The sequence below is a fragment of the Choloepus didactylus genome, chromosome 25 (assembly GCF_015220235.1).
Source record: "Choloepus didactylus isolate mChoDid1 chromosome 25, mChoDid1.pri, whole genome shotgun sequence".
Classification (NCBI taxonomy): domain Eukaryota; kingdom Metazoa; phylum Chordata; class Mammalia; order Pilosa; family Megalonychidae; genus Choloepus; species Choloepus didactylus.
The window spans coordinates 7017269-7045213 of record NC_051331.1 but is presented as its reverse complement, the minus strand read 5'-3'; the positions used below and the strand labels follow the sequence as shown (position 1 = coordinate 7045213).

Sequence of the window (27945 nt, the reverse complement as noted above, 5' to 3'; positions counted from 1 at the left end):
TAACAGAATGTGGTATTTATTACACAAATTAGACTTCATATAGTTACAATCCAAAAAGAAGGGAGACAGAAACTGAGAGAATATTCGCAGCTATAACAGTCAAAATCAGTGGCCTGATGGACACATTAGGAATTCTAGACTTTGGTATTTATCATTGATGTGGAGTTTCTGGAGGTGTCTTTGGAAATCTATACCTCTGAGACAACGTAAATCTGGTAGTTGGTGTTGGGTTTGGGGAAGCTCTTGATTGGCAGAGCCAAGAATCAGTAAAAAAATGAGCTAGAAGCTGGTATCCACGACATGACTATGTATCTGTCTTGTGTCCCTGTGTGGTGGCTCCAAAACCTCAGTAGTGGCTTTCTTACTTCTGCCTTCCAAATCTTATCCAAATCAGGGCATTGGTGAATTCTAACCTGAAACCACAAAGGAATTTGAGAAAATGTAGTTCCCAACATTAACCATGTAGACATAATATCATCCAGGAGATCCATACTCAACTCTAAATTTTGTCATATCACAAGTTTCACTTAAAAGAATGAACAAATTGTCCAAATCCCAGCCAGAAGCAAGGACAAAGGCAAAAGATGAAAATAACAATTCACATGTGACTATACCGTGATACACTTTTCATACGTACAATTTCAGGCCAATTATTTACTAGCAAGGAAAGTAGAATAAGACTGTTTTAATAAAAAAGAAAAAGAGAAAAACAGCTCTTCTCAGTAAGAAATAAGGATAAAATACATATAATTGGTAAACGATATCTGCCACACGAGGCAAGTAAGAAAATCTCAACAAAGACCAAATGTAATGTTACTATGGCCCCTTATTTGCGGAGCAGTTAAAAAATGATTTAAAAATTAAATCTACTTTGCATTTAAAAAATGCACTTTAAACTACCAATGGCTCCAACAGTTAGGTAAATTTTTTTATTATCCAAGTTATAAAAAATAAACTCTGACCCATTAAAACATTTGTTGTATTAGTAAAAGTTCATTTAGAAAATTGTCACCCAATGTTTTACTTCCAAAAGTAAGAACTGGAAATTCATAGTCTAGGAATTCAATTTCAAAATGAGGTACTGTGTCATGATAATGTCATTTATAAATTTCATAAGATTTCTGTCATGGTTTGAACTTTCTGGGCAATTATACATGAATTAATTAGCACGGAGCATTCCCACATTACTTTTATTTTCAGGTCTTCTTTCCAGTGTGAGTTCTCAGATGTTTTTGTAAGAATGAGAACTAAAGGCTTTCCTTCCTTTTTTGTTGTTTTTTGTTTTAAACACAGGGTTTTTATCAAGTATGAATCCTCATATGCTTTTGTAAAGATGAAGGCCACTTGAAGGTTTTCCGACATTGTTCACATTCATAGGGTTTCTCTCCACTGTGCGTTCTCACATGTTTCAGCAATGATGAGGACCAACTGAAGGCTTTCCCACATTTTTCACATTTATATAACTTCTCTCCAGTGTGTATTCTCACATGTCCTCGAAAAGATGCAAGCCAACAAAAGGCTTTCCCACAATACTTACATACATAGGGTTTCTCTCCAGTGTGAGTCCTTTCATGATTTCGAAATGAACTAGGACAGCTGAAGGCTTTCCCACATTGTTTACATTCATAGGGTTTCTCTCCAGCATGCATTCTCAAATGCCCTTGAAAATACGCAAGCCAACGGAACGCCTTCCCACAAAACTTACATTCATAGGGCTTTACTCCACTGTGAGTCCTTTCATGTCTTCGCACTGAACTGGGACAACTGAAGGCTTTACCACATTGTTTACATTTGTAGGGTTTTTCTCCGGTGTGTGTTATCATGTGTCTTCTAAAGGCTGACAGACAAATGAAGTATTTCCCACATTCCTTACATTCATAGGGCTTCTCTCCAGTGTGAATTCTTTCATGTATTCGAAAGGATTGAGGATAACTGAAGGCTTTCCCACATTTTTTACATTCATAGGGTTTCTCTCCAGTGTGAGTTCTTTCGTGTCGCCGAATGGAAGTGGGACAACTGAAGGCTTTCCCACATTGTTTACATTCATAAGGTTTCTCTCCATTGTGCAGTCTCACATGTCCTTGAAAAGATTCAAGCCAACTAAAGGTTTTCCCACAATACTTACATTCATAGGGTTTCTCTCCAGTGTGAGTCCTTTCATGTCTTTGTAATGAACTGGGACAACTGAAGGCTTTCCCACATTTTTTACATTTGTGGAGTTTCTCTCCAGTGTGCATTCTTACATGTCTTTGAAAGGATTCAAGCCAACTGAAGGCTTTCCCACAATACTTACATTCATAGGGTTTTTCTCCAGTGTGGGTTCTTTCATGTCGTCGAAAAGAATGAGAGTAACCAAAGGCTTTTCCACATTGTTTACATACATATGGTTTCTCTCCAGTGTGAATCCTTTCATGTCTTCGAAAGGAAGTGAGACAAATAAAGGCTTTAGCACACTGTTTACATTCATACAGTGTCTCTCTACTGTGTGTTATCATGTGTCTTCCTAAGGTTGAAGGATAAATACATTCTTTCCCACATTCCTTACATTTATATGGCTTCTCTCCACTGTGATTTCTCCCACGTCTGGTAAGATGGGAGAACTCACTGAAGACTTTTGCATGCTGCTTGCATTCATAGATTTTATACACGGTGTGAGTCCTCATGTGTCGAGTGAACCAATAGAAATGAGTAAAAATTTTTCCACAAGATTTACAGACATAGGATTTCTTTCCACTGTGAGTTCCCATATGTGCTCTCAAGTAGGAGGGAGAACTGCAGACCTGCCCACATTCCTGATATTCATGTAGTTTGTGTCCAGTATGAGGTCTGATGTGCTGTTTAAGGAAGGCATGATGCATGAAGACTTTTCCACATTCACTGCTTTCATATGGATGTTTTCCAGGAGTTTTCTTGTACAGATTAAGGTCTGGAATCTGGTTGAACGTTTCCTTACATTGATTATCTTTACTGCTTTCAAGAAGTCTCTGCACCATATGATTTCTGCTAAAAATGAGAAATACATTATAAATGGCTTCCTTATTCATGACTTCATATTAATAAGTTTAAGAATTACATTTTTACCCTTTTTCATTGGAAGTATATGTTTTCTGTCATGTCTGAATTATCTGAAAGTTCAATAAAGCAAATACTTTAGAAGGCAAGACAATACCCATTATTAAGTATTTCTAATATATAGTTCTCCCTAATATTATTTCCAACCAAATTACACCAAACATCTGTGTCACATTTAAGAAAACATTTTTGGTGAAAATCCTGAGAATAAACAAGTTTGAAGCTGGGCTAATGTGTTTGTTTCTTTGTATAATTTCGTGACACACAAAGATTCTTTCAGAATACTGCTTTCTCTGAGGGCAACTTACCTCAGATGTCTCCCCTTGTTTTTGTGCTGATTTTCATAGTTATGTTTTTTCCAAGTTTTTCCTAAAATGCATACGCAGGAATCATTTCTTGTGAACGTTGCTGTTATCTGTTCCTTGGACATGTTTTGCCAAAAAATATTTCCCTGAGAAACTGATCCATTGGCTTTAAATTGAGTCTCATCATCTGAAACAAAACAAGTGAACAATTCTTAAATAAGAGAAGGTACATGTGAGAAGAGAAACACAGAGGTGCTTAGCTGTTTCAGAGCGTCACCAGTAACAGAAACAAGGGGTCCAAATGGCAAGCAACTTAGACACAGTTAAACTATCATGTTAAAAAAAGAATAACCCTTGCTATGCCCCAAAATGACCCATGAAGACAACTCACTGATGACATTAAAGGAGCTTTGAATCTCAGCCAAGACAGAAAGGTTAAAACACAGATGTTCACTGTTAAGGAAACGTTAGATGCCAGATCCATGACCATGATCGTGTCTGTCTTAAGTACCCATGTATTCCTTTTCCACATTCCAAGGCTTGGAACAGTGCTGAGGAGGGAGCAATACTTTTTCTCTAAATAACTAAATGAAGGAATGCTCTCATCCTTACCCACTGAGGAGAGGTTCCTGAAGGTTTCCAGCATCACATCCCTGTAGAGGTTCCTCTGAGAAGAATCCAGCAAAGCCCACTCCTCCAGGGTGAAGTTCACAGCCACATCCTCAAAGCTCACTGCGTCCTAAAACATCCCATGTGTGCAGGAGGATGAGACCGACAGGACATAGGATCTATACGCAGTTCACCGAAAGTTCTCAGAAGAGGCTATGGACTGCCAACATTTACTCTGTGACTTGGTCATCAAAACTGTTCTTTACTGTCCACACTCAGTTCCTCGTGGATTTAACAGCACCACAAACATGCTGAACATCTCTCTACATTTGTACCATGATCTTTTCGAGTCTTATTGTTCCATAACAGAATGGCCCAGAGCACGCTGAAGAATAACAGAAATGCTATAACAATGGAACAAATATTTGCATTTTAAGACCACCAGTTCCTTGGGGAAAAAAATCTTTCCCTTCTTACTAACCACCAGCTCACGCAGCACTACATGAACCTGGATGGGGTTTCAATTAATGAATAATCATTGAAGGACAGAGAGCTTTTTCTTCTATTCCACTCACCAAACTGAGGGGTCAGGAGACCTGTGGAAATGCAATCTGCAACAAGGGGACAGTGAGCCACTTTGTCCTGGAGTACTCCAGGCCTTCAGAGGCAGATAGGTCTAGCTGGCTGAACAGAAATACATCTGCAGCCCTCTGTTGGCCAAAAAGCCTGATAGCCCAAATCATAAGCTTAACAGTAAACCGTGAGCTAAAGTATTCCCCTAAGCCCTGGTCTCTGAAAAAATATCATCAACTCACTAATGTCCGCCTGCAGGAGACGGAGTCAAGGCTGCCATACAGCAATTCTAATGCTAGAATTGACCAGTATAGTAGAGCAGCAACAGAATAGGAAGACCCCTCTTGTTGGTTGCTGGGGATTGAATCATGTACCCATAAAACATGTGTTCAAGTCCTAATCCTTGGTCCCTGTAGGTAGGAACCTATTTTTAAATAGCATCTTTAATATTTTAAGGTAAGTCTGGGTGTGGATGTGAACCCATTTATAAAAGGACCTTTGAAGATGCAATGATTAGGAAAGGTGAGGCCAAACTGAATGAGGGTGGAACTTGATTCACTATGGCTGAAGTCCTAAAAGGCAGAGGAATTTGGGCATGGAAGTAGAAGCCAGAGAGAGATCACCATGTGACAGAGGGTTGACAGAAAGCCATTGCCAGAACCAGTTGACTGTGGAGAAGCATAATCTTGTTGACAGCTTGATTTTGGATTTCTAGCCTCCAAAACCATGAACCAATAAATTCCTGTTGTTAAAGCCAGTCCATTCTGTAATAATAACCCTTACAAACTAAGTGGTGCAAGAGGTGAAAAGAGCTGCTTGAGTCAGCTTTAACTACTCTGTGTATAGCATGTCTATAGTGATGTCTTATAAATTTATACAACCCAATGTGCAGAAAAGAGTTAACCTAGCAGGCTTGAGGCTGCTTATCATTAGAAAGACCTGCTTGGAAAATTGGCCCTTCACTTGTGCCTGGTAACTGGGGTTGCAGGAGGGATCCTACCAACCTGACTGGTAAGAGAAGCTCACTGTACAAACAGTGTGCAAACAATACGGTGTATGCTAAGCCCCTTCTTTCCATCTGGGAACATAAGAACATGCTAGAACATTCTGAGCATTGAGTCTCTAGTGACCCTTCCTGGTAGACGACATTTCACATGTGTTGTCATAACTCATTGCTGGGGAGATTTAAGCCAGTCTCGTGTCTGTCTCTTTCAAACTTGCAACTAGTTTCCTCTGGATTTTGCCCCATATGCTTTTTCCCCTTTGCTGTTTTTCTTTGCATCCTTTCACTGTGATCAGTTATGAGTACAACTACATGCTCACTCCTCAGAGTCCTCCTAGTGAATCACTGAGCCTAGAGGTGGGATTGAGGACCCTCAACATACCTGCCAAGGACATATTACCTTGTGGGGAAATATCTGGCCACTGTAAGGACTTTGGCTTTGACTCTGTGTGAAATACAGAACTATTTCAGACTTTGGAGCAAAGGAGTGATCTCATACGATAGCTTTAAAGATCCATGGGTTATACTGAGAATAGGCTATAGGGGGCAAATGTGGAAGCCAAGGGATGTCTTAGGAACTCAAAGCCCTACCCAGGAGAGAAGAAGGTAGGCCAGCCTAGGAAGTTGCAGTAGACTACTATGCAGGGTTAGTATTCTTGTTATCATTTGAAGACGTATAAAATTTCCTGATGAACTGAATATGGAACAAAACAGAACATGAGGAGTCAAGGACAACTGAGATTTTCACACAAACTAGAATGCTGGAACTTCCATCAACGAGATTTAGATGGTCACATGGACTCAGGTCTTGGGGAGAGAATGAGTAGTTCACCATGGGGTATACTGAGATGGAGGTGAGGATAAGACTTATGAGTGAATACGCATGGAAAAACCCAGAGGACCTAAAGGTAAACATTAGAAAACACCCAAATAGCCACTAGCAGAATCAATGAATAATCATGTTACTAAAAGCAAATACAGGAGAGGAATAAAAGTGAATTACTACCCCCTGGAATAGTCTGAAATAACTTTGAAGAAAGGAAACTGGACATAAAATAGAACATACAGTATTATGTATTAACATTAACATTTGATATGAAGCATGCAAAATCAAAATATATTTATTTTGGGATGCATCCACAGGTGATAAAACTATAAAGAAGAGCAAGGAAATTCAGATAACTCAGACAATGGTTACTACATGTAGGGAGTAAGGAGGCCTACCACTGGGATTCATTAAAGTGGGATGGCGGGCGTGAAACCTTGTTCTATAGCTAGGAATGAATTCCATTTCACAGGTGTTTATGTTTTAATATTTCCATAAACTATACATGTCATGCATTTTTCAATATATATGGTATACTTTACTACAGAAACTCTAAAATCAATTAATATATTTTACTTGTAGTCATCTGAAGAGTTGTAGAACACCATTTAATCATACCCAAGAACAAAACATGAGCAAACACTTAGCATTTGGGAATACATGGTAATGTGCATAGCCTGATACAGGACATACTGAAAAGAGATTATTCAAAAAGGAACACAGAAATAGGTAATGTTCATTTTTTCTCAAAAAAAAAACCACTAGTAACAACACAAAGGAGCCCATGACCTCACTGCTACTCACCAAACACTAGAGATTGAATCCAGGGCCACTAAGAAATGAGCAAATACGAAAGGAATGTAAGTAAAGAAAATCTTGTCTTTATAAATAGCTCAAAGAGTTGTTCAAATAGGAGTCCAAGAGAACAGAAAGATAATCTTAGAATAAGATCTTTGGCAAGATTCTAAATTTAAAAAAAAATTGAAAATTTCATTATCCTTCTATATGAAAGCAAAAAGCAAGTTAGAAAAATAATTTCAAAAAACTAGCACAGCAGCCTAACAGTGTGGGGAGTTCTGTCGACAATTTCTCCAGTGAAACTGGTGAAACTTATTTAAAAACAATCATTCAGAGCCTCTGGAAATGGTTCTAAGGAGAAACTGCAAGGGAAGAGGCATCTATTCAAGAAAAGCTATGAAAGTTTTGTTAGAAAAGAGAGTGTTTGGTATTTTAACCAAGACAGCCCACTTCATCCCCCCCCCTGCCCAGCTCAGGGAGATGGAAACCCCCCTCCAGACTGCTGCAGTCAAGAACACAACTTAAAATAGAGTATTTTTTAAAAAGAGAAACAAAACCAAAAGTTGGTTCTTTGAAAATATCATTAAAAATGAAAAACCCTTAGCTAGAATGATGAAGGAAAAAAAGAGAGAAGACACAAATAACTACAATCAGAAATGAAAATGGGACATTACTAACAACCCCACTGAAACAGAAGACCACAAGAGGATACTATGAACAACTGGACACCAACAAATTAGATAACCTAGATGAAATGGACAAATTCCTTGAAACACAGAAACAATCACACTGACTCAAGAAGAAAAAATAGATTAGTAAGGACTTTGCATCAGTAAGGACTTCTGGCTTCAAAGGAGGCTTTTTCCATCATCCCAAGAAGAATTAACACCAGTCCTACTCAAATTCTTCCAAAAACTCATAGAGGAGGAAACACTGATAAAAACTACATAACAAAAGGTCAGCCTCACTGGTAATGAGCAAAGAGCAAAATAAAATCTCAAGTAGACCCTGTTTCATGTCAATTAGAAGGGCAAAAACTAGTTATGATAGCCCCAAGTGCTGATATTCATTTTGAACGTGGAAGGGTATATTGATACTCTCCATTTGCCATTTCCTAGTAAATCTGAATTTGGCAATGATATCCAGCGTATGGAGAATTTTTGTGCACTTGCACATGGAGACTGGAACAAGAAAAGGAGAAGTAGTATTTTTCACAAGAGCAAAAAATTAAACTTGAAAAAAATCTAAACACTATGCTTGGATGGCCTACAGCCTCAGACACCAGCAGGTGTGAAACATATGGAGGCAAAGAAACCACAGAAAACCCTTTTCAGGGTAATTCCACTTATAAAAATTTATTGTCAAGTTCAGAGGCAAAATTAAATAGAACACCTGCTTAATGAAAAACAGATGGTAAAGATGTGAAGAATAACAAAAGAACCAGGATAGTGGGCATCCATGGGGCAAAATGGAGATGAGTCCAGGGTACAGCACATCAGGAATCTCTAGGTATTGCCCAAGACCCATTGATTAATCTGGATGGTTATCCAAGTATGTTTTCTTTTGTAATTATTAAAATTCACCCTAAAATATTTTATGTACTGCTTTGTCACATGATAATATATAATTTTTTTTTATTATCACAATAAGAAATTAAACCATTGAGGACTGTGTGAAGATGAGGTAGGAAGTTCGAGGAATTAGTCTCTCCACCAAATAAACTACTGAACCTGCAAGAACTGTCTGGATCAACTATTTTGGAACTCTGGAGTCTAGTGGAATACGGCAGCATCCAGGGAAGAGCTAGATAAAAAGGCTGGTAAACTGGGGTTAAGTCTTGATGAATTTTACCTTCTGTCTGCACTTACCAACACCATTCACCTACCAGCCCCATCACCCAATGGGGTGGCAGGCAGCAGCGAGGGCTGCAAACCAGGCTCCTGGTGCAGGTTGTGGTGCCAGGGTGGGGTATAAGGACCTAGTCTGCCAAAATCGGGGTACGTGGTCTGACTGCTGATCACTGCTTTCGATCAGCTACTTCGGATTGCTGGGGGGGCTGGAAAGGAGGGTGGCCATTGTTTCACTCCACCCCAGACAACAGCATCAGAGACTTAGAAACTGCACTTCTTTTTTCTTTCCTTTTTCTCTTTCCATTCAACATTTAACACTTGGGAGCAAAAACAGTTCAGAAAAATCACAAATTGATGGCCCCAGCCCTCAACAAGAAAAAACAAAAACAAAACCTCTCAATCCCAGACAAGTGAGAGAACTAGATTTCCAGAGATATAACAACACAATATTCAAAATGCCCAGTTCTAAATAAAAAATTACAAAATACATGAAGAAACAGGAAAGTATGGCCCATTCACGGGAAAAAACAATCTGTCAGAAACCATCCCTGAGAAAGCACATACATTAGAAGTATTAGACTTAAAGATTTGTCTTCATCCTAAAGTAATTTGGGTGAAGAATAAAAATATATCTTTGGGCCCCCCCCCCCAAAGAGCTGGGGGAGGATGCAGAGGTGTTGGGCTTCCTCACCTGGATTGTTGCTGATGTTCTCACAAACACCGGGAACTGACGGCTTGACGTGCTGAGCCCTCTGTCTTGGGGCTGGCCCCTATGAAGCTTGTTGCTGCAAGGAGAGGCTAACCCTGCTTATAATTGTGCCTCAGAGTCTCCCTCTGAGTGCCTCTTTGTTGCTCAGATGTGGCCCTCTCTCTAACTAAGCCACTTTGGTGGGTGATCTCGCTGCCCTCCCCCCTATGTGGGACCTGACTCCCAGGGGTGTTAATCTCCCTGGCAACGCAGGATATGACTCCCGGAGATGAATCCAGACCCAGCATCGTGGAATTGAGAACATCTTCTTGACCAAAAGGGGGATGTGAAATGAAATGAAATAAAGCTTCAGCGGCTGAGAGATTTCAAATGGAGTCGAGAGGTCATTCTAGGGGACATTCTTACACACTATATAGATAACCCTTTTTAGGTTTTAATATATTGGAATAGCTAGAAGTAAATACCTGAAACTACCAAACTCCAACCCAGTAGCCTTCACTCCTGAAGATGATTGTATAACAATGTAGCTTACAAGGGGTGACAGTGTGATTGTGAAAACCCTGTGGATCAAACTCCCTTCATCCAGCGTATGGATGGATGAGTAGAAAAATGGGGACAAAAACTAAATGAAAAATAGGGTGGGAAGGGGGGGTGATTTGGGTGTTCTTTTTTTTATTTTTATTTTTTATTCTGATTCAGATTCTTTCTGGTAGAATAAAAATGTTCAAAAATAGATTGGGGTGATGAATGCACAACTATAAGATGGTACTGTGAATGGTTGATTGTACACCATAGATGATTGTTTGGTATATGAATATATCTCAATAAAACTGAATTTAAAAAAATAAAGTGTCTTAAATATGTCCAAGGAGTAAAAGGAAACCACAAGGAACTAAAGGAAACCAGGAAGACACTGTCTGAACAAAATAAATAGGAGTTTTTATAATTGAAGGAACCAAGCAAAGTTTCAGCTGCAAAGTACAGTAACTGAAATGAAAACTCACTAGAGGGATTCAACAATGTATTTTAAGAGGCAGAAGAAAGAACCAATGAAATTGGAAGACAAGAACATTGAAATTATTCAATGGGAGGAGCAGAAGGGAAAAAGAAAGAAGAAAAATGAACACAGCCGAGGGACCCATGGGGTACCAGCAGGTGTACAACCTGTACATCAGTGGAGTCCCAGAAGGACAAGAGAAAGGGGCAGAAACATCACTTGAAGAAATAAGGGCTGAAAACTTCCTAAATGTGATTGAAGATACAATTATAGGCTCATCTGACGTAACCAGCCAGCGCCAGCAGAAGTGAGAACGCTGGGAAGGGCGAGGAGAAACGCTTTTCTTGTTCGCTTCAGCTCGTACGCATCATGGCGACTCCTGCCCAACAGCCTCTTCAGCCTAGCGGTGGGAAGCGCAAAGGGAAGGCGCAGTGTGCTCAGGCCAAGCGGACTCGGCGCTGCGACGCCGGGGGTCCCCGACAGTCGGAGCCTGGGCTACAGGGCATCCTTACTACCTGCAACATGAACGAGCGCAAGTGGAGAGTGGAGCGAATAATGTAGTCTTCATCAGGACACTTGGAATAGAACCTGAGAAACTGGTGCATCATATTCTCCAGGATATGTACAAAACCAAGAAGACGACGACTCGGGTTATTCTACGAATGTTACCCATCTCTGGCACATGCAAGGCTTTCTTAGAGGATATGAAAAAATATGCAGAAATATTTTTGGAACCCTGGTTTAAAGCTCCAAATAAAGGGACATTTCAGATAGCATATAAATCTCGAAATAACAGTCACATGAGTAGAGAAGAAGTTATCAAAGAATTGGCAGGAATAGTTGGCAGCCTCAATTCGGAAAACAAAGTGGATCTTACCAACCCACAGTACACAGTGGTAGTAGAAATCATCGAAGCTGTCTGTTGCCTGAGTGTTGTGAAAGATTACATGTTGTTCAGAAAATACAATCTCCAGGAAGTGGTAAAGAGTGCCAAGGACCTGTCACAGCTTAACCCAAAGCCGACAGTGCAAGCAGGAAATAGGAAAGAAGCTAAATTGGAATCTGGTGACAAATCAAATCAAAGTGATGCAGCAGAAGGAAAAAATAACCAGCAGGTGGTACCAGAGAATAGTGAAGAGGTGGGACAGACAGAACCAAAATCTGAAACACAGTTAGTGAATGAGGGGGGAACTAAGCCTGAACTTGCAAGTCAAGTCACAGAAGAATTCAAGTCAAATGAAAATGACCTCTCATAGGGGATTTTAAAAAAAGCTGGTGTTGGAGGTGAGTTTCACAACTGGGGTTCTATGTAAAATTATGACTGAAAATATTTTTGAACTTTGTGTGCTGCGCTTATAAATAGTGAACAATGATTGAGCAACTCTGTTAATTTTGTTAGCAATCTTTCAGCCCTTTGTGGCAGTGTGTGGTAGGCCCATATGCATTTGGTGGGGTTTATTATTGGTGAACACTGTTGTTAGACGGAGGGTAGGAGGATGGGAGACTAATGTTGATTTCTCCCTCATGATTACCTTCTCCAGCCCTCCTCATACACTGCCCACTGACTTTTGGGAGTGAGCAAGCACTATGTAATAGGAAATTAGAGGGAAATTTTCATTCCAGGGAAGGAATTTTTACATGCCACAACTCAGATGTCCCTACCATTTTGTTGTAAATCTTTAAAAAACATGGATTGTACAGGTTAGAAATGAATTGTTTTGTGAAGTTTTTTGTATTTTTTTGTGGATTTCCTTAGTTATGCCCGTTTTATATTTTATTAACATTTGCTTGTTAAAAACAACTAATGGCTCAATGCTGCTGCACTATTTGAAGGCAGGTGTACAACAGAAGAGGACCATTCTAGGCTCAGATCTACAGACATTTCTGATGAGCTTAGTGATGAAGAATTACAGTGTTCTGAGTTACTACAGGATACTAGTGTAACAGAGCACACAAAATTTGTCTTCACAACGAAAACTACTTATCCAAGGTTTTTTTGGTGTACTTCAAGCTGTCCTATTCCATTGTGCATCGTCTGTGGCATATACTCACATATCTAATAGTTGTAACTATAAATCACAGGCATTTGACAAGTAAAGATGTTGAATATTTTAAATGGTTATTGGGATGTCAAAACAATAAAGTTTTGTTTAAAAAGTTACAGTCATTGAAAAGGTTTAGGAAGCAGGTTACTTAGTTGCAGAACTTACCCTGGAAAAGAAAAATTTACATACATAGTTGGTGAGAATCTACTAATGTCAACATTAAAATGTCAGGGCAAGATGCTGTATAAGAAAGTGAAAAGACTTTATTCTCAATTCAATAAATTGACTTACTGATGATAAGTCACAAGAGGTTTGGTGTAATTAAAAAGGAACAGCTTCACTATCTGGGTTGATGAGTCAACAGATTTCACCAATATTTATCCTGCTATTGCATTTGTAAGATTTGTAAATGATGGTGACATTCAGGGAAACTTTTTCTGCTGCACAGAGCTGCCAGAAACAAATGACAATATATATTTAATGTAGTGTCCTCATATCTGGAAACCAAAGGTCTGTCATGTTTACTGTTGGTGCAGTGGTTGGCTCCATGACAAGTATTGCCTCATGAAAAAAGAAAATCCTAATGTCGATGTTATAGCATACTGCTTTCTTCACAGAGAGCTGCTGCTATTCATAACAGAGATGATGTTCCCAACAGTGCTACAAAAATAGTTACCTTTGTTAAAGACCTGTTCATGCCAGAATATTAAAACAACAAAAACAACTAAAACGTGGACAGAGCACATAAATCTTCCACTACATACCACATCATACATCTGATGGCTGATGAGAAGAAGAGTTTTGAACAGGGTGATTGAGCTAAAAGGTGAATTACTAGAGTACTTAAAATAGTAGGCCAGTTTTAAAGTGACAGGATTCTGAGATCTGAAAGGACTTTTGAAAAACCACATTGTCAAGGGAGCTCTTGAAATGTCTGCACGGCCAACCTGACTTGAGAATGAAGAAGGATACCAACAATTCTCAAGCCTTACTAAAAGTCACCTGAAAAAAACAACAAAACCAAATTAAACAGTACTTCCCTTTCTTTTTGGCAACACTAGTGTATGACTGGGTGAGGAGCTGTTTTTCTAAGCTTTTTACTCAGCCTGAGAATTTGTCTTTGAGAGAAAAGGAATAACTCGGTGAGCTTTAGTCTGATAATTTCTGAATTTCTGTGAAACGAGTATTCTTGTATCTACAACTTGGTGCTCACAGTAATGTACCATGTGGGTCCCCTAAATTTGAAAGTTATTTTAAGGGTTCCTCCAGAGTAAAAAGATAAAGGCTGTAAGAAACAGATACCAAAGAGGGCTGCAAAATAACTGTCCAGATGGAGAATATTCAGAGGCTATGAAATTAGCTTTTGGAGATGGATTTATTAAATTTTAAAGTGCTAGCAAGCACTGGAAACGTGAAGCCTTCCTCCACAAATGGCTATGTTAAATGGCTGTTAAATTCCCAGTGACATGAGAATATATTTTTATCCTCTTAGTGGCCCTGCTTTGAAAGCCAGACTAGAAGGATTTGGGGTGGGGGTGGGAGCCAAGAAAATAGGACCTTGCTAATGCAGATGAGGGCTCCTTAGGCTAGAACTTCCTTAATACATCTTTTAATATTTAGAATGCTAATTCTTAATGGTGTTGAAGTCATTCTGAAAGAATTACAAGAGCACTATTAGTATCATTTGGAGAAACAGGAAGGGTAAGATTTTGGTGCTTTTTTCAGCAGACTTGCTCTACAACAAAGATACTTTTATTTTGATAGTGCAAGACAAAGGGATTCTGGTATTTACTTTGATTGTGCAAGACAGAGACTTGGAATAAAATTGGCCATATGCCTACAGAATATTTAACAATGGAGCTGGGTCCTTTTACTGTTTGAAAGCTGCTCTCTATAGAAATAGTCTAATATTATAGGTTGTTTTCAATTCCTTTTGTATTTATTGGTATTTGGTAAAACCTGGATGTGACACAAGCTGTTCTCCCCCAGCTATACAGTTCTGTTGGAATCTGAATTCATTCATTGAAAGATTTGTTTTTAGGTTTATAAACTGTTTATTTTCACTGACATTTGAGCATGTTATTTTATAAATAAGATTTCACAGTGGTAATTGAGTGCTTTTAATTTTCCTTATAATTTTTTAAACTAAAAAACCAATTGAGTTAAGAAAAAACTCCAGTTTTGTGATTTAGTTAACTTGTTTTGCTTTAGAGAGGAAAGAGTGTTAAACTTAGTATATTTTAAAACATGTTTTGCAAAGGTTAATCATGATTTTCAAATGTTAACTTGTATTTTACTTTTGGTACGGCCAAATGTTCAGTGTTTTTTTCAAAGTTCCTGATATTTTCAGAAAAATTAAAATAAATTTGTTCCCTAAAAGAAAAAAGATACGATTATACACATCCAGGAAGCTCAACAAACACACTATAGTGAAACTGCCAAAATCCAAAGACAGAGAGGATTTTGAAAGTGAGAGAAGTGACTTGTCACATACAAGGAATCTCCAATAAGACTAACAGCAGTTTTCTCATCAAAAAACAAAACAAAACAAAAACACACACACAAAAAACTATCAACCAAGAATTCCACATCCAGCAAAATTATCCTTCAAAAATGAGGAGAAATTAAGACATTTGCAGACAAACAGAAGTTGAAAGAGTTCATCACGAGAACACTAGTCCTACAAGACAAGCTAAACGGAGTGTTCCAGACTGAAATCAAAGGACACTAGAGAGTAACTCAAACCATAAATAGAAATGTTGGAAAAGGTAACTACATAGGTAAATATAAAACCCTGTGTTATTGTACTTTTTGTTTGTAGCCGCTTCCCCCCCCCATATGACTTAACAATCAAATGTGTAAAATAACATTTTCGATCTACATTAATGGGCATAAAATGCATAAAGATGTAATCTGAGACAATAATGATATAAAAGGGAGGGATGGACGTACATAGGAATACAGACTTGAGTACTACTGAATTAGATTGGTACTAGTCAAAACAGGTTGTTTAAGATGTTAATTATAATTATAAAGGTAACCAGTAAGAAAATAACTAAAAACTATGGAGAAAAGGAAAGGAGGAGGAAATCAAAACAGTAAACTATGGGAAAGCAACAACAGCAACAAAAGCAATAATGAAGTAACTGAGGAACAAAAAACATACAGGACATACAGAAAACAAATAGCTAAATGGCAGAAGTAAATCCTTCCTTCTTGGTTATTACCTTAAATGTCAATGGATATACTCTCCTTTTAAAAGGCAGATTAGATGAAAATTCAGATTGGATGAAAAAGCATGATGCATCTAAATACCATCTACAAGAGACTCAATTTAGATAAAAATATACAAGGAGAGTGAAAGTAAAAGGATGGAAAAAGATATTCCATGCAAACAGGAACAGAGAGCTGCAGTGGCTATATTATTGACAGACAAAATAGACTAAGTCAAAAAAGATTACAGGAGACAAAGAAGGATATTATACATTCATAAAGATTCAATCCAGCAGGAAGATAAACCACTTATAAATATATATGCACCTAACAATAAAGCCCCAATATGTATGAAGCAAAAGTTGACAGAACTGAAGGGAGAAATAGTTCTTCAATAATTGGAAATTTCAATTCACCAATTTTTAATAACTGAAAGAACATCTAAACAGAAGATCAAGAAGGAAACAGAGGACTTGAACAACACTATTAATCAATTAAATCATTTGGACATAATGTTGAACACTCCACCCAACAGCAGAACACCTTCTCCTCAAGTGTACAGATATGTTAGGGCACATATCAAATCTTAATAAATTTAAAATATTGAAATCATGCAACATATCTTCTCTGACCACGATGGAATAAAGCTAGAAATCAATAAAGGAAAAGTGGAAAATTTATAAAATGTGGAAATTAACACATTATTAAACAACCAATGAGACAAAGAGGAAATCACAAGGGTAACAAGGAAATATCTTGAGATAAATAAAAACAAAAACACCACTTAACAAAACTATGGGATGTAGTAAAGGCAGTGCTAGAGGGAAATTCATAGCTACAAAGGCCTACATTTAAGGTTATAGTCTAACTTCATTTTGAGGAACTAGAAAAGGAAGAACAAAGTAAACCCAAAGCTAGAAGAAGGAAGAAAATAGTAAAGATCAGCACAGAGATAAATGAAATAGACTATAAAACCAACAAAGAATATAAAAAAATTAAAAGTTTGGGTTTTTTTACTAGATCAATAAAAGACACACCTTTAGGCAGACTCACAAAGAAAGAGAAAAAAGAGGGCACAACTAAAACCAAGAATGAAAGTGGGGACAATAATACAGACCTTACAGAAATAAAAAGAATTATAAGAGTACAATGAATAATTAGATGCCAACAAATAAGAAAACCTAGATGAAATGGACAAATTCCTAGAAACATACAAATCAGCTAATCTTTCACACACACAAAAAAAGAGAATCTTTACAGACCTAAAACAAACATAAAGAGATTGAATCAGTAATAAAAAACCTCCCAAAAAAGACAAGTCCAAGACCAGATGGCTTCTTGACTGAAGTCTACCAAATAATTATAGAAGATTTAACACCAATCTTTCTCAAATGCCTCCCCAAAATAAAAGTTCCAAGGATGAGAACAGCATTACCCTGCAACCAAAGCCAGATCAAGACAGTACAAGAAAATTATAGACTAATATCCCTTACAAATAGAGATATAAAAGTCCTCAATAAAATACTGGCAAGTCAAATCAAACAGTATATTAAAAGGATTATACAGTACAACCAAGTGGGATTTATCCCAGGAATGCAATGATGGTTCAATAAAAGAAAACCAAACAATGTAATAACCATTTTCATAGAATGAAGAGGGGAAAAACATGATCATTTCAACTGATGCTGAAAAGGTGTTTGAGAAAAGCCAGAATCTTTCATTGTGAAAAAAAAAAACAGAAATAGAAATTTCTCAACATGATAAAGGGCATAAATGACAAACCCACAGCAAATATCATACACTCAATAGTGAAAGACTGAAAGCTTTCCCCCTAAGAACATCAAAAAGACAAGGATGCCCGCTGTCACCACTGTTATTAAACACTGTGCAAGAAAAAGGAAAGGCATCCAAATTGGAAAGGAAGAAGTAAAATTATCCCTATTCAGAGATTACATGATCCTATATATAAAAAGCCCCAAAGAATCTACAAGAAAGCTACCAGGATTAACAAACAAATTCAGTAAAGTTGTAGGATTCAGGATAAACCACAGAAGTCAGCTGGGTTTCTATAGACCAGTAATGAATAATCTGAAAAGGAAATCGAAACAATTCCACTTACAATGGCATCTAAAAGAATAAAATACCTAGGAATAAATGTAACCAAGGAGGTGAAAGACTTTCACTGTCAAGACTTTTACAGTTTCTGAAAGAAATTAAAGACCTAAATAAATGGAAAGACATCCAGTATTCATGGATTGGAAGACTTAATAATAGTGTTAAGATATGAATGCTGCCTAAAGCAATCTTCCAATTCAATTCAACCCCTATAAAAATTTCAGAAGCCTTTTTTTCCAGAAATAGAAAAGCTGATCCTCAAATTCATGTGGAATTGCAAAGAGCTCTGAATACCCAAAACAATCTTGAAATAGAAGAACAAAGCTGGAGGATTTACATTTCCTGATTTCAAAACTTACTACAAGCCTACAGTAATTAAAACAGCATGGCACTAGCACAAAGACAGATACAGAAATCAATGGAATAGAATTGAGAGTCCACAGATAAATCCACACATCTATGAATGGATGGCAAATCCATTCAATGGGGAAAGAATAGTTTCTTCAACAAATGGTGCTGGGACATATAGAAATCCACATGCAAAAGAATGAATTTGGATCCCTACCTTTCACTTTACACATGCAAAAAAGTATTCAAAATGGGTCAGCAACCTAAATACAAGAACTAAAACCACAGAACTCTTAGACGATACCATGGCTGGGGGTGGCTGAAGCAAGAGCACAGGAGTGGACCAAGATGTGCTAGCAGTGGATCTTCTTCAGTTAGACTTTCTTGTCTTCTCGATATTTTCTAACCTTTGCATCAACTAGTTATTTAACAGAGAAATTTATATACAATATATTTTACATTTTAGTAGTTTTTATTTTAGTTAACTAACATTTACATTTTTAATTGAATATTTAATCCAATTTTAAATTAGAAATGGTTGCCTAAACTATTCTAAGAGTTACTCCTTTAAACATGAACATTTATGAAAATGCAACTCATAAAAAAGATTTTTTTCAAAATCTCTGTAACTAAACTGACAAGTGGCATCACAGTTTATACTTCCTGTCTATCTCATACTGGAGACTATTCTCAGGAATGAGTAGCATATTTAATGCATTAGGGGTTTGGGTCTAATTTGTTAAATATATTAGGATTTTCAAGGATTTATATAAGGTTTTAGTAATTTTCCCCCATCAGTTAAAATAGGAATTCAACTGCAATAGGACAGCCTTTTAAATATCAATGTTCTCTGCGGACATTCACATACCAAAATCTGATCTAGAAAATGAAAAATGGACCTGAGAACTTAAATATACCATTTCTTTTATCTTGAAGTTCACTCACCAAAAAGGAACAAAAATTCAGTTTGGTTCCAGAATTCTCATCTTCCCATTTTATAGCTCAAACGTCCTGGATTTTCACCCAAGGAAATAAAAATCTTCCACACTCAAACAAGACAATAAAATTACCAAATGCTCAGGGAAACTACAGTTACACAGCAGCAATATTAGATAAAGGAATCAAAAGGGAAGAAAGGCAAACATTTGACTCAGCTCGGATAAAAGGGACAGCTTCACCCACAGCTCACAAGGTAAACCCACCCTCAAAAGGTTAAACACATTCCCAAGCTTGGGGTTCAGACTCTCACCCCTGAGATGCTACCCCTGTGGTGGGTCAGTTTCCTGGGGATGGAAGGGAGGGGACCTGAGCAGCCCCAGGATCTAACTCGGGGAGCTCCCCACCCTCCTCCAGGATTGAATTCTCACTAGAGGGGAAAGCCCCAACTGGATTCAGTTTAGGCTCTAACCCAAATAAACTCTGAAATTCATAAACCCTTTCTCCAGGAGACAGACCCCAAGGAAGTCTTTTACTAAGTCACACACTAACACAGTAGAGGCAAAAACCAAGACATCCCTGAAGATCAGGAAAGTGATTAAACTAGAGGAAGGGGTAGCAACAGACAAGATGGAATTTAATGAAGGATTATGAATACTGAATCTCTGTGTAATTTTCTTTTTCTTAGTTGTTAGGGTATTAAAATAGCTATAAGGAAAGAACTGAAATGGTGGAACTGTAACCTATAACTGAAGGAAAAAAAACAAAACAAAACCCAAGCCTACTGTCTGGACACAACCCTAGAAAACCACAACACCCACCTCAGAAAGAGAATCACCCCCTGTGATGGTGTGCTGGTTTGGAGCTGTTATGTACCACAAAAAAAAAGGCCATTTTTTTTAATCCACTCTTGTGGGTGCAGACCTTTTGTTGAAGGGACCCTTTGATTAGGTTGTTTCAACTGAGATGTGATCCAGCCCATTCAAGGTAGATCTTAATCCTTTACTGGAGTCCTTTACGAGGATAAAAGGCAGAGACATTTGTAGAGAGCTGAGAGAGAAATGCCCCGGAGATGCTAAGAGAGGACTCACAGACACTCACAGAGAAAGCCACTGGAATCAGAAAGTGATGATACCTGGGAGCAACGGACCAGCAGATGCCAGCCGTGTGCCTTGCTATCTGACGGGAACCAGCAATCCGAAAGGATGCCAGCAGCTTTTCATCAGAGAAGGTATCTTCCTCTTGATGCCTTAATTTAGACATTTTCTTGGCCTTAGAACTGTAAAATGAAACTTCAATTCCCGTTGTAAAAGCCAATCCATTTCTGGTATACTGAATTTTGGCAGCTTTAGCAAACTGAAACAGATGGCTAGCCTTATTTGTCACCTTGGCTAGGCAAATGTACCCAGCTCTTTAATCAAACACTAATCTAGGTGTTGCTGTGAAGGTATTTTGTTAATGTAGTTAACGCGAAAACAGTTGACGCTAACGAGATTACTCTTCATAATATGGGTGGGCCTCTCTCATGCAATTAGTTAAAGGCCTCGAGTGCAAAAACTGAGGATTCCTGGAGAAGCAGAAAGGCTGCCTGAGTTTCTGGTCTGCCAGCCTGCCCTATGGATTTCAGACTTACCAGGTATATATCTCTGTTTCTCTGGAGAACTCGGACTGATACTCCCGGAAACACCATCTGCAGGTGGCTCTTGACCAAGAAAAGAGCCTCGACATTGTCTTAGCTTGACTAATCTTTATCCCTGACTCCAGGCCCCTGACCTCTTTCTCACCTGGCCCTTACACTAACAGGTGTCTAACCAGGGAGTCCCTTATCTCCCTCTCTTCCCTGTGTCCCTACAAGATCCAGGTGGTCTAATCACAGCAAAAGAAAACATTCTGAATCTACTGGCTCTAATGCAACTCAGTAAATCCCTCACCTATCACCATGATCAACCTCCGTAACATCCTCAATACTTCTCCACCAGCTCACCCCAGCCTTTAAAACACCTGCTGTCCTTTGTCTCAGAGGAGTTGAGTTCTAGCTCTCTTTTACCTGCAGGAGCCCTTGAATAAAGTCATTCTGGCCTGTCTTAACAGTGTCTGGCTCAATCTTGTCCTTGACAATCTCCAGCTGTCCTGCGCTCTGCAGTTCCTCTCAGGATGAAGGCTCCTTCTGGGCAGGGGGAATGGGCTCCACAGAACAAACCTCCCGGGCCTTCACTGACCTCCCTCAAGATTGGCCTCAGCCTGGAGTTAAGGCCTCAGGCCTCTGCAGCTCAGTCAAGGTTATTCACAAGGTCTGGGCATGACTGATATTTAATGAGACAAACCCAGGGTTTGGAGAATCTTGCAAAATCATTCAAACCCAGTATATATGCAAAAGGGAGGAAAAGAAAATTGCAAGGCATGTTTTATAGGTCAACAAGAAAACACATAAGTATCTATTCCTTTCCGAAAATAAAGGGGTTGCTTAATCATTGCTTCTTGGCAACAATCATTTGAACATATCTAGATGTAGCAAGTCTCATCTCATAGTAAATTAAAATCCAAAGTCCAGAGAACAGAAAACTAAAGAGAGTTATCCATGGACACAAAACCCCCACCCTGCAATCAAGAGGAATGGGTATTTTAGTGAATTTCTGTAATTCAACTATTTATGCACCATGATATTTTTTGGTGGAATTGTATTCCTTTTTCTGTAGGCATAAAAAAAGAGGGACTTTCAATAAATTAGATAACCTAGATGAAATGGGAAAATTCTTAGAAACACCCCAGCTTCCTACACATTGACTCCAGAAGAAACAGAAGATCTCAACAAACCAGTCACTAATAAAGAGATTCAATCAGTAATCAAAAACCTCCCAAAAAAGAAAGCCCAGGACCAGAAGGCTTCACAGGGGAATACTACCAAATATTCCAAGAAGACTTTACTCCAATTCTGTTCAAACTCTTCCAAACAAATCAAAGAGCAGAGAACACTCCCTAACTCATTCTACAAAGCCAACATCACCCTCACACCAAAGCCGGATAAAGATACCACAAGAAAAGAAACCTGCAGACCAGTATCTCTTACGAATACAGATGCCAAAAACCTCAACAAAATACGAGCACACCAAATCCAACAGCATATTAAAAATATACACTATGATCAAGTGGGATTTATCCCTGATAAGCAAGCAACGGTGGTTCAACATAAGAAAATAAATTAATGTAATACACCACATTAACAGAATGAAGAAAACACATGATCATCTTGATGCAGAAAAAGCATATGACAAAATCCAGCACCTCTTCCTGATAAAAATACTTAGAACACTAGGTATAGAAAGAAACTGCATCAACATGATAAAGGCACATAAGAAAAGCCCACAGCTAACATCCTACTTAATGGTGAAAGACCAAAAGAAAGCTTTCCCTCTAAGATCAGGAGCAAGACAAGGATGCCCACTGTCACAACTTTTAGTCAACATTGTACTGGAAGTTCTAGCCGGAGCAATTAGGCAAGAAAAAGAAATAAAAGGCAACCAAATTGGAAAGGAAGAAGTAAAACTCCCTATTTGCAGAATGACATGATCAGAAATTCTAGAAAATGCTATAACAAAGCTCCGAGAACTAATAAATGAATTCAGCAAAGCAGTGGGGTACAAGATCAACACCCAAAAATCAGTTGTTTCTATACATGAGCAATGAACACTGGAAGAAGAAATCAAGAAAAAAATCTATTCACAGTAGCAACTAAAAGAATCAAATAGGAATAAATCTAACCAATATAAATGACTTCTACAAAGAAAACTACAAAACATTGCTATAAGAAATCAAAGACATTAAAAAAATGGAAGATCATTCCATGTTCATGGATTGGTAGAATAAGTATCATTAAGATGTCAATGTTAGCCAAAGCAATTTATAGATTCAGTGCAACCCCAATCAAAAGTCCAACAACCTTCTTTGCAGATGGAAAAGCCAATCATCAAATTTATATGGAAGGGCAAGGGGCCCCGAATAGCTAAAGCCACCTTGAAAAAGAACAAAGTGGTAGGACTCACAATTCGCAATCTTAAAACTTATTACAAAGCCACAGTAATCAAAACAGCATGGTACTGGCACAAGGACAGACATATAGACCAAAGGAATAAAACTGAGAACTCAGAAGTCAACCCTCACATTTATGGCCAACTGATTTTCAACCAAGTGGCAAAGACCACTCAATTGGGAAAGAATGGTCTCTTCAAACAAATGGTGCTGTGAAAACTGGATCTCCATTTTCAAGAAAAAAAAAAAAAAGGATCCCTATCTCATACCATATATAAAAATCAACTCAAAATGGTTCAAAGACCTTAATATAAGAGCTGGAACTATCAAACTCCTAGAAGAAAATGTAAGGATGCAACTTGAGGACCTTGTGTTAGGCAATGGTTTCTCAGACTTTACATTCAAACCCAAGAAACAAAATAAAAATAGATAAATGGGATCTCATCAAAATTAAAAACTTTTGTGCCTCAAAGGACTTTATTACAAAAGTAAAATGACAACCTACACAATGGTAGAAAATATTTGGAAACCACATATTCGATAAAGGATTACTATCCAGAATATATAAAGAAATCCTTCAACTGCACAACAAAAAGATAAACAATCCAATTAAAACGTGAGCAAAATTGGCAGGTGATCTCACTGCCCTCCCCCCTGCATGGGACCTGACACCCAAGGGTGTAAATCTCCCTGGCAGCGCAGGATGTGGTTCCTGGGGATGAGTCTGGACCTGGCATCGTAGGATTGAGAATATCTTCTTGACCGGGAGGGAGATGCAAAATGAAATGAAATAAAGCTTCAGTGGCTGAGAGATTCCAAATGGAGCCGAGAGGTCACTCTGGTGGACATTCTTACACAATATATAGATAACACTTTTTAGGTTTTGATATATTGGAGTGGCTAGAGGTAAATACCTGAGGCTACCAGGCTCCAGCCCAGTGGCCTTGACTCTTGAAGACGATTGTATGGCAGTGTGGCTTACAAGGGGTGGCAGTGTGATTGTGAAGAGCCTGTGGATTGCACTCCCTTTATCCAGTGTATGGATGGATCAGTGGAGAAATGGGGACAAAACCTAGGTGAAAGGTGGAGTGGGATGGGGGGTGATTTGGGTGTTCTTTTTTAATTTTTTGTTCTGATTCTGATTCTTTCTGGTGTAGAGAGGATGTTCAGGGATGGATTGGGGTGATGAATGCACAGCTATAGGATGGTGCTGTGGGCAGCTGGTTGTGCACCATGGATGATTGTGTGGTACGTGAATATATCTCAATAAAACTGAATTAAAAAAGCAAATAGATATCTGGGTCAGGGGAACCCATAATGTTAAGTGAACTCATCCATTGACACATACGATTTCAGAAACTTTAAAATGTAAAAAATAAAAATCTGCATCTTCAAATAGAGGACATAGGAAATGGTTTCTTACACTCCAACAGACTGTGCACTTGGTGGGGTCAGAGACAGTACAGTTTTGGTCCCCTCCTATGCTCCTGCCCACCCCCACCCCCACCCCTGAGGTCACGCCTGTTGATGCCCTGAATGAATGTTTCATTTGGAAAATCTTCTAGAAGCTCCCTTGGTTACCATGGTAACCCAAAATTGGTTTCGCAGTCCTGTACCAAGGGGATCCCTGCTGGGGAAGGCTGTCTGCCGGCCTGGACTCTGAACCGTGCTGCATACAGACATCCTTTCCTGGACAGGCAGAACAATGACAGAAATAAAACATTTGCAATGAAAATCACAGGAGTGATACCCTTGCTAATAAAAACACAATGTATTTAAAATTAAAAAAAAAAAAGTGAGCAAAAGACTTGAACAGATATCTCTCCAAAGAAGATATGCAAATGGCCAGAAAGCACATGAAGTGGCTCAACATCAGCCATCCAGGAAATGCAAATCAAGATTACAATGAGATATCATTTCACACCCATTAGAATAGCTACCATTTTAAAAAATGGAAAATAACACGTGTTGGAGACAATATGGAGAAAGAGGAACATTTATTCATTGCTGGCAACAATGTAAAATGGTGCAGCGGCTGTGGAAGACAGTCTGGTGGGACCGCAGAAAGCTAAGTATAGAACTATCATGTATGGCTGGGCAAACCCACTACTAGATTTATACCGAAAAAATTTGAAAGCAGGGACTCGAACAGATATCTGCACACCAACGTTCATAGCAGCATTATTCACAACTGCCAAAGATGGAAGCAACCCAAGCGCTCCTTAACCGATGAATAGATTTATAAGATGTGGTATATACCCACAGTGGAATATTATTCAGCCATAAAAACGAATGGGAAAAAAAAAAAAACAAAAAAAAAAAAACGAATGGAGTCCTGATACATGCAACAACTTGGATGAACCATGAAGACATCGTGTTGAGTGAAATAAGCCAGACACAAAAGGGCAAATATTGTATGATCTCACTGATTTGAAACAATTAGAATAAGCGAACTCATGGAGTCAGAATCTAGAATACAGATTACCAGGGGAAGAGTTTAGGCTTAAAATATACAGGGTTCCTGTTTGGAATGATGGAAATGTTTTGTAACAGATGCTGGTGATGATAATACAACATTCTGAACACAATTAATAGCACTGAAATATGTACCTGAATATGATTAAAAGGGGAAATGTTAGATTGTATACAAGGTAACATAATTTAAAAAAAAACTTTTTTTAATCTATAAAACAACATTACACAGTGAGCCCTAAGTTAAAACATGGAGTTTAATTAATAGTACAATTACTGAAATGTGCTATTATCAATTGTAACAAATGTTCCACTCCAATGCAGGGTGTTGGTGGTGAAGTGGTATATGGGAATCCTGTATTTTATGCATGGCTGTTTTGCAAACCCTAAACTGAACTGAACAAAACTAAACAAAACTAAAGGACTTTCTGTAATTTCCTGAGCTTCTTTTCCCCAGCAGTATGCTCATGGCTAAGTGCTGGAATTCCATTTCTTATCACCCAAAAGAAAAGAACAGACCTGAGAAACCTCACACACACGCTCTGGGGAAGAAAAAAGGTTAAAAAAATAATAATAATTTTAAACAAACGGAGTGTAAGACTGGAATATTTTATTTTTTCCTGAAATTCACCTCGTTCTTGCCTCTTTGGCAATATTTTATCTTATCTTTCAAGCTCTGTTAATTAAATATATTTTATACTTACTAGAAACCTGAAGCTGAATAAAATATTTCAGGTGACAAAACGGGGTGGGGTAACCCCACCCCAGGGGACCTCCCCCCTCCCACCCTACACCGAGTGTGCCCCACCCTGGGTCTGAAGTGCATTTTGCTTTGCAGGATGTTATAACCCCTCACTGGGTTAGTTTTTTCTTCTCTTTTCATCGTCTGTAAGTACCCATGAGGCAGGAATCATTTGTCTTTCCCCCTCCATGACAGCATCCGGGAGAGGAGAAGAGGGAACAACCAACGTGCGTCTCCAAGAAATGAAATCTGGGTTTGGAGAAAAGATTTCCAGAGTGCCCCCAAGAAGTTAGCTTTTCAGATAAAGTGTGTATCCAGAAATTGCAGCAGCTCTCCTGGGACTCCCACCCCTACCCCTGGCTGTCCTCTGGTGGGAGACGACCCCGGGGATGGTGACAGTCATTAGACTCTCCAAGAAAGAAGGCAGCTCTGGGCGTCCTGGGTCCACGGCGGCAGTTCTGGGATCAGGACCCGGAAAGGGTAGGGGGGGTGGTCTGAAAGGGCAGGTCCACCAGTGACGCCCCCAAAGAGGGACCCACAGGATGTGTGCGCCCAGGGAAGATACCGAGAGGAGAGGCCCAAGGATTCTACACCAGGGGGTGTCAAGGAGTTATTCTCTGCTTTCCTCTCATGTAAAATGGTGACAAGCAAAAGCAAATCTTTAAGAAAGGGCCTTCTGTGGAAAGTTAAACCAACGCCTGCAGCTTTTGCAATGCAGCACGGGGAAGAGGGATGGTAATGGACTGGGGGGGGAAGGTGGCTTTGAAGGCCGCGGGGAGCGGCTGGGATTTTCGGGACTTAACGCCAGCGCTGGGAAGCGGTGACCTGGGGCTGACCTCGCGGATTTGAGAGCCCGCTCCCCCTACAGCTGGAAGGCTCAGGGGAAACCGGCTCCCCCCGGGGAGAGAGGGGGCTGGGGACCCCCACCCACCACCCCGCCGAGCTCACCCTCCGCGGGCCCTGGGACCCCTCCCGATCGCGGACCCCACTCTCCGAGGGGGGACCCTCCCCTGAGCCTCCGGTGCTCACCCCAGGGCCTCGGGAGACGCGGGGGGTCCCGGCCCCACCCTGCGGGTGGAGGGGGCTGCAGGCCGAGCGGGGCCCGAGACCCCGGCCTGGAGCGCGGAGGGGACCCGGGCTCGCGCGCCCACAGCCGGTTCCCGCGCTTCCCACCCCAGGCCCGGGACCCCCGGCCCCGCGCACTCACCATCGCCGCCTCCCGAGACTCTCCCCCGGGGCGTCCGCCCGACGGCTCTGCGGCCGGCGCAGGGGACAGAGCGCAGGCGCCGCGCGGGGACCGGGAAAC

At 39.4% G+C, this 27945-nt stretch overlaps 2 protein-coding genes across 6 annotated transcripts; one reads left to right on the top strand and one right to left on the bottom strand.

Annotated features, from left to right (window-relative positions):
- On the bottom strand, positions 1-27945 carry LOC119520522 (zinc finger protein 14-like). 5 transcript variants are annotated; one of them, XR_005214190.1, is made up of 5 exons: positions 27847-27945; positions 3990-4116; positions 3381-3564; positions 1189-3003; positions 1-413 (listed from the first exon to the last, which is right to left on the bottom strand). XR_005214190.1 is itself a non-coding variant. In XM_037818439.1 (5 exons), the coding sequence occupies exons 1-5, from the start codon at positions 27847-27849 to the stop codon at positions 409-411; spliced, it is 1617 nt and encodes a 538-aa protein (XP_037674367.1). In that variant the 5' UTR covers positions 27850-27945; the 3' UTR covers positions 1-408. The 5 variants fall into 5 exon arrangements, 4 of the variants coding, with proteins under 4 accessions (XP_037674367.1, XP_037674363.1, XP_037674364.1 ...); XM_037818439.1 differs by having other exon boundaries at positions 1706-3003; XM_037818435.1 differs by having other exon boundaries at positions 1-3003.
- On the top strand, positions 11100-12215 carry LOC119520525 (THUMP domain-containing protein 1-like). Its single transcript, XM_037818442.1, is given in 2 exon segments — positions 11100-11277; positions 11280-12215. Coding segments are annotated over 2 exon segments (885 nt in total). The 5' UTR covers positions 11100-11111; the 3' UTR covers positions 11999-12215.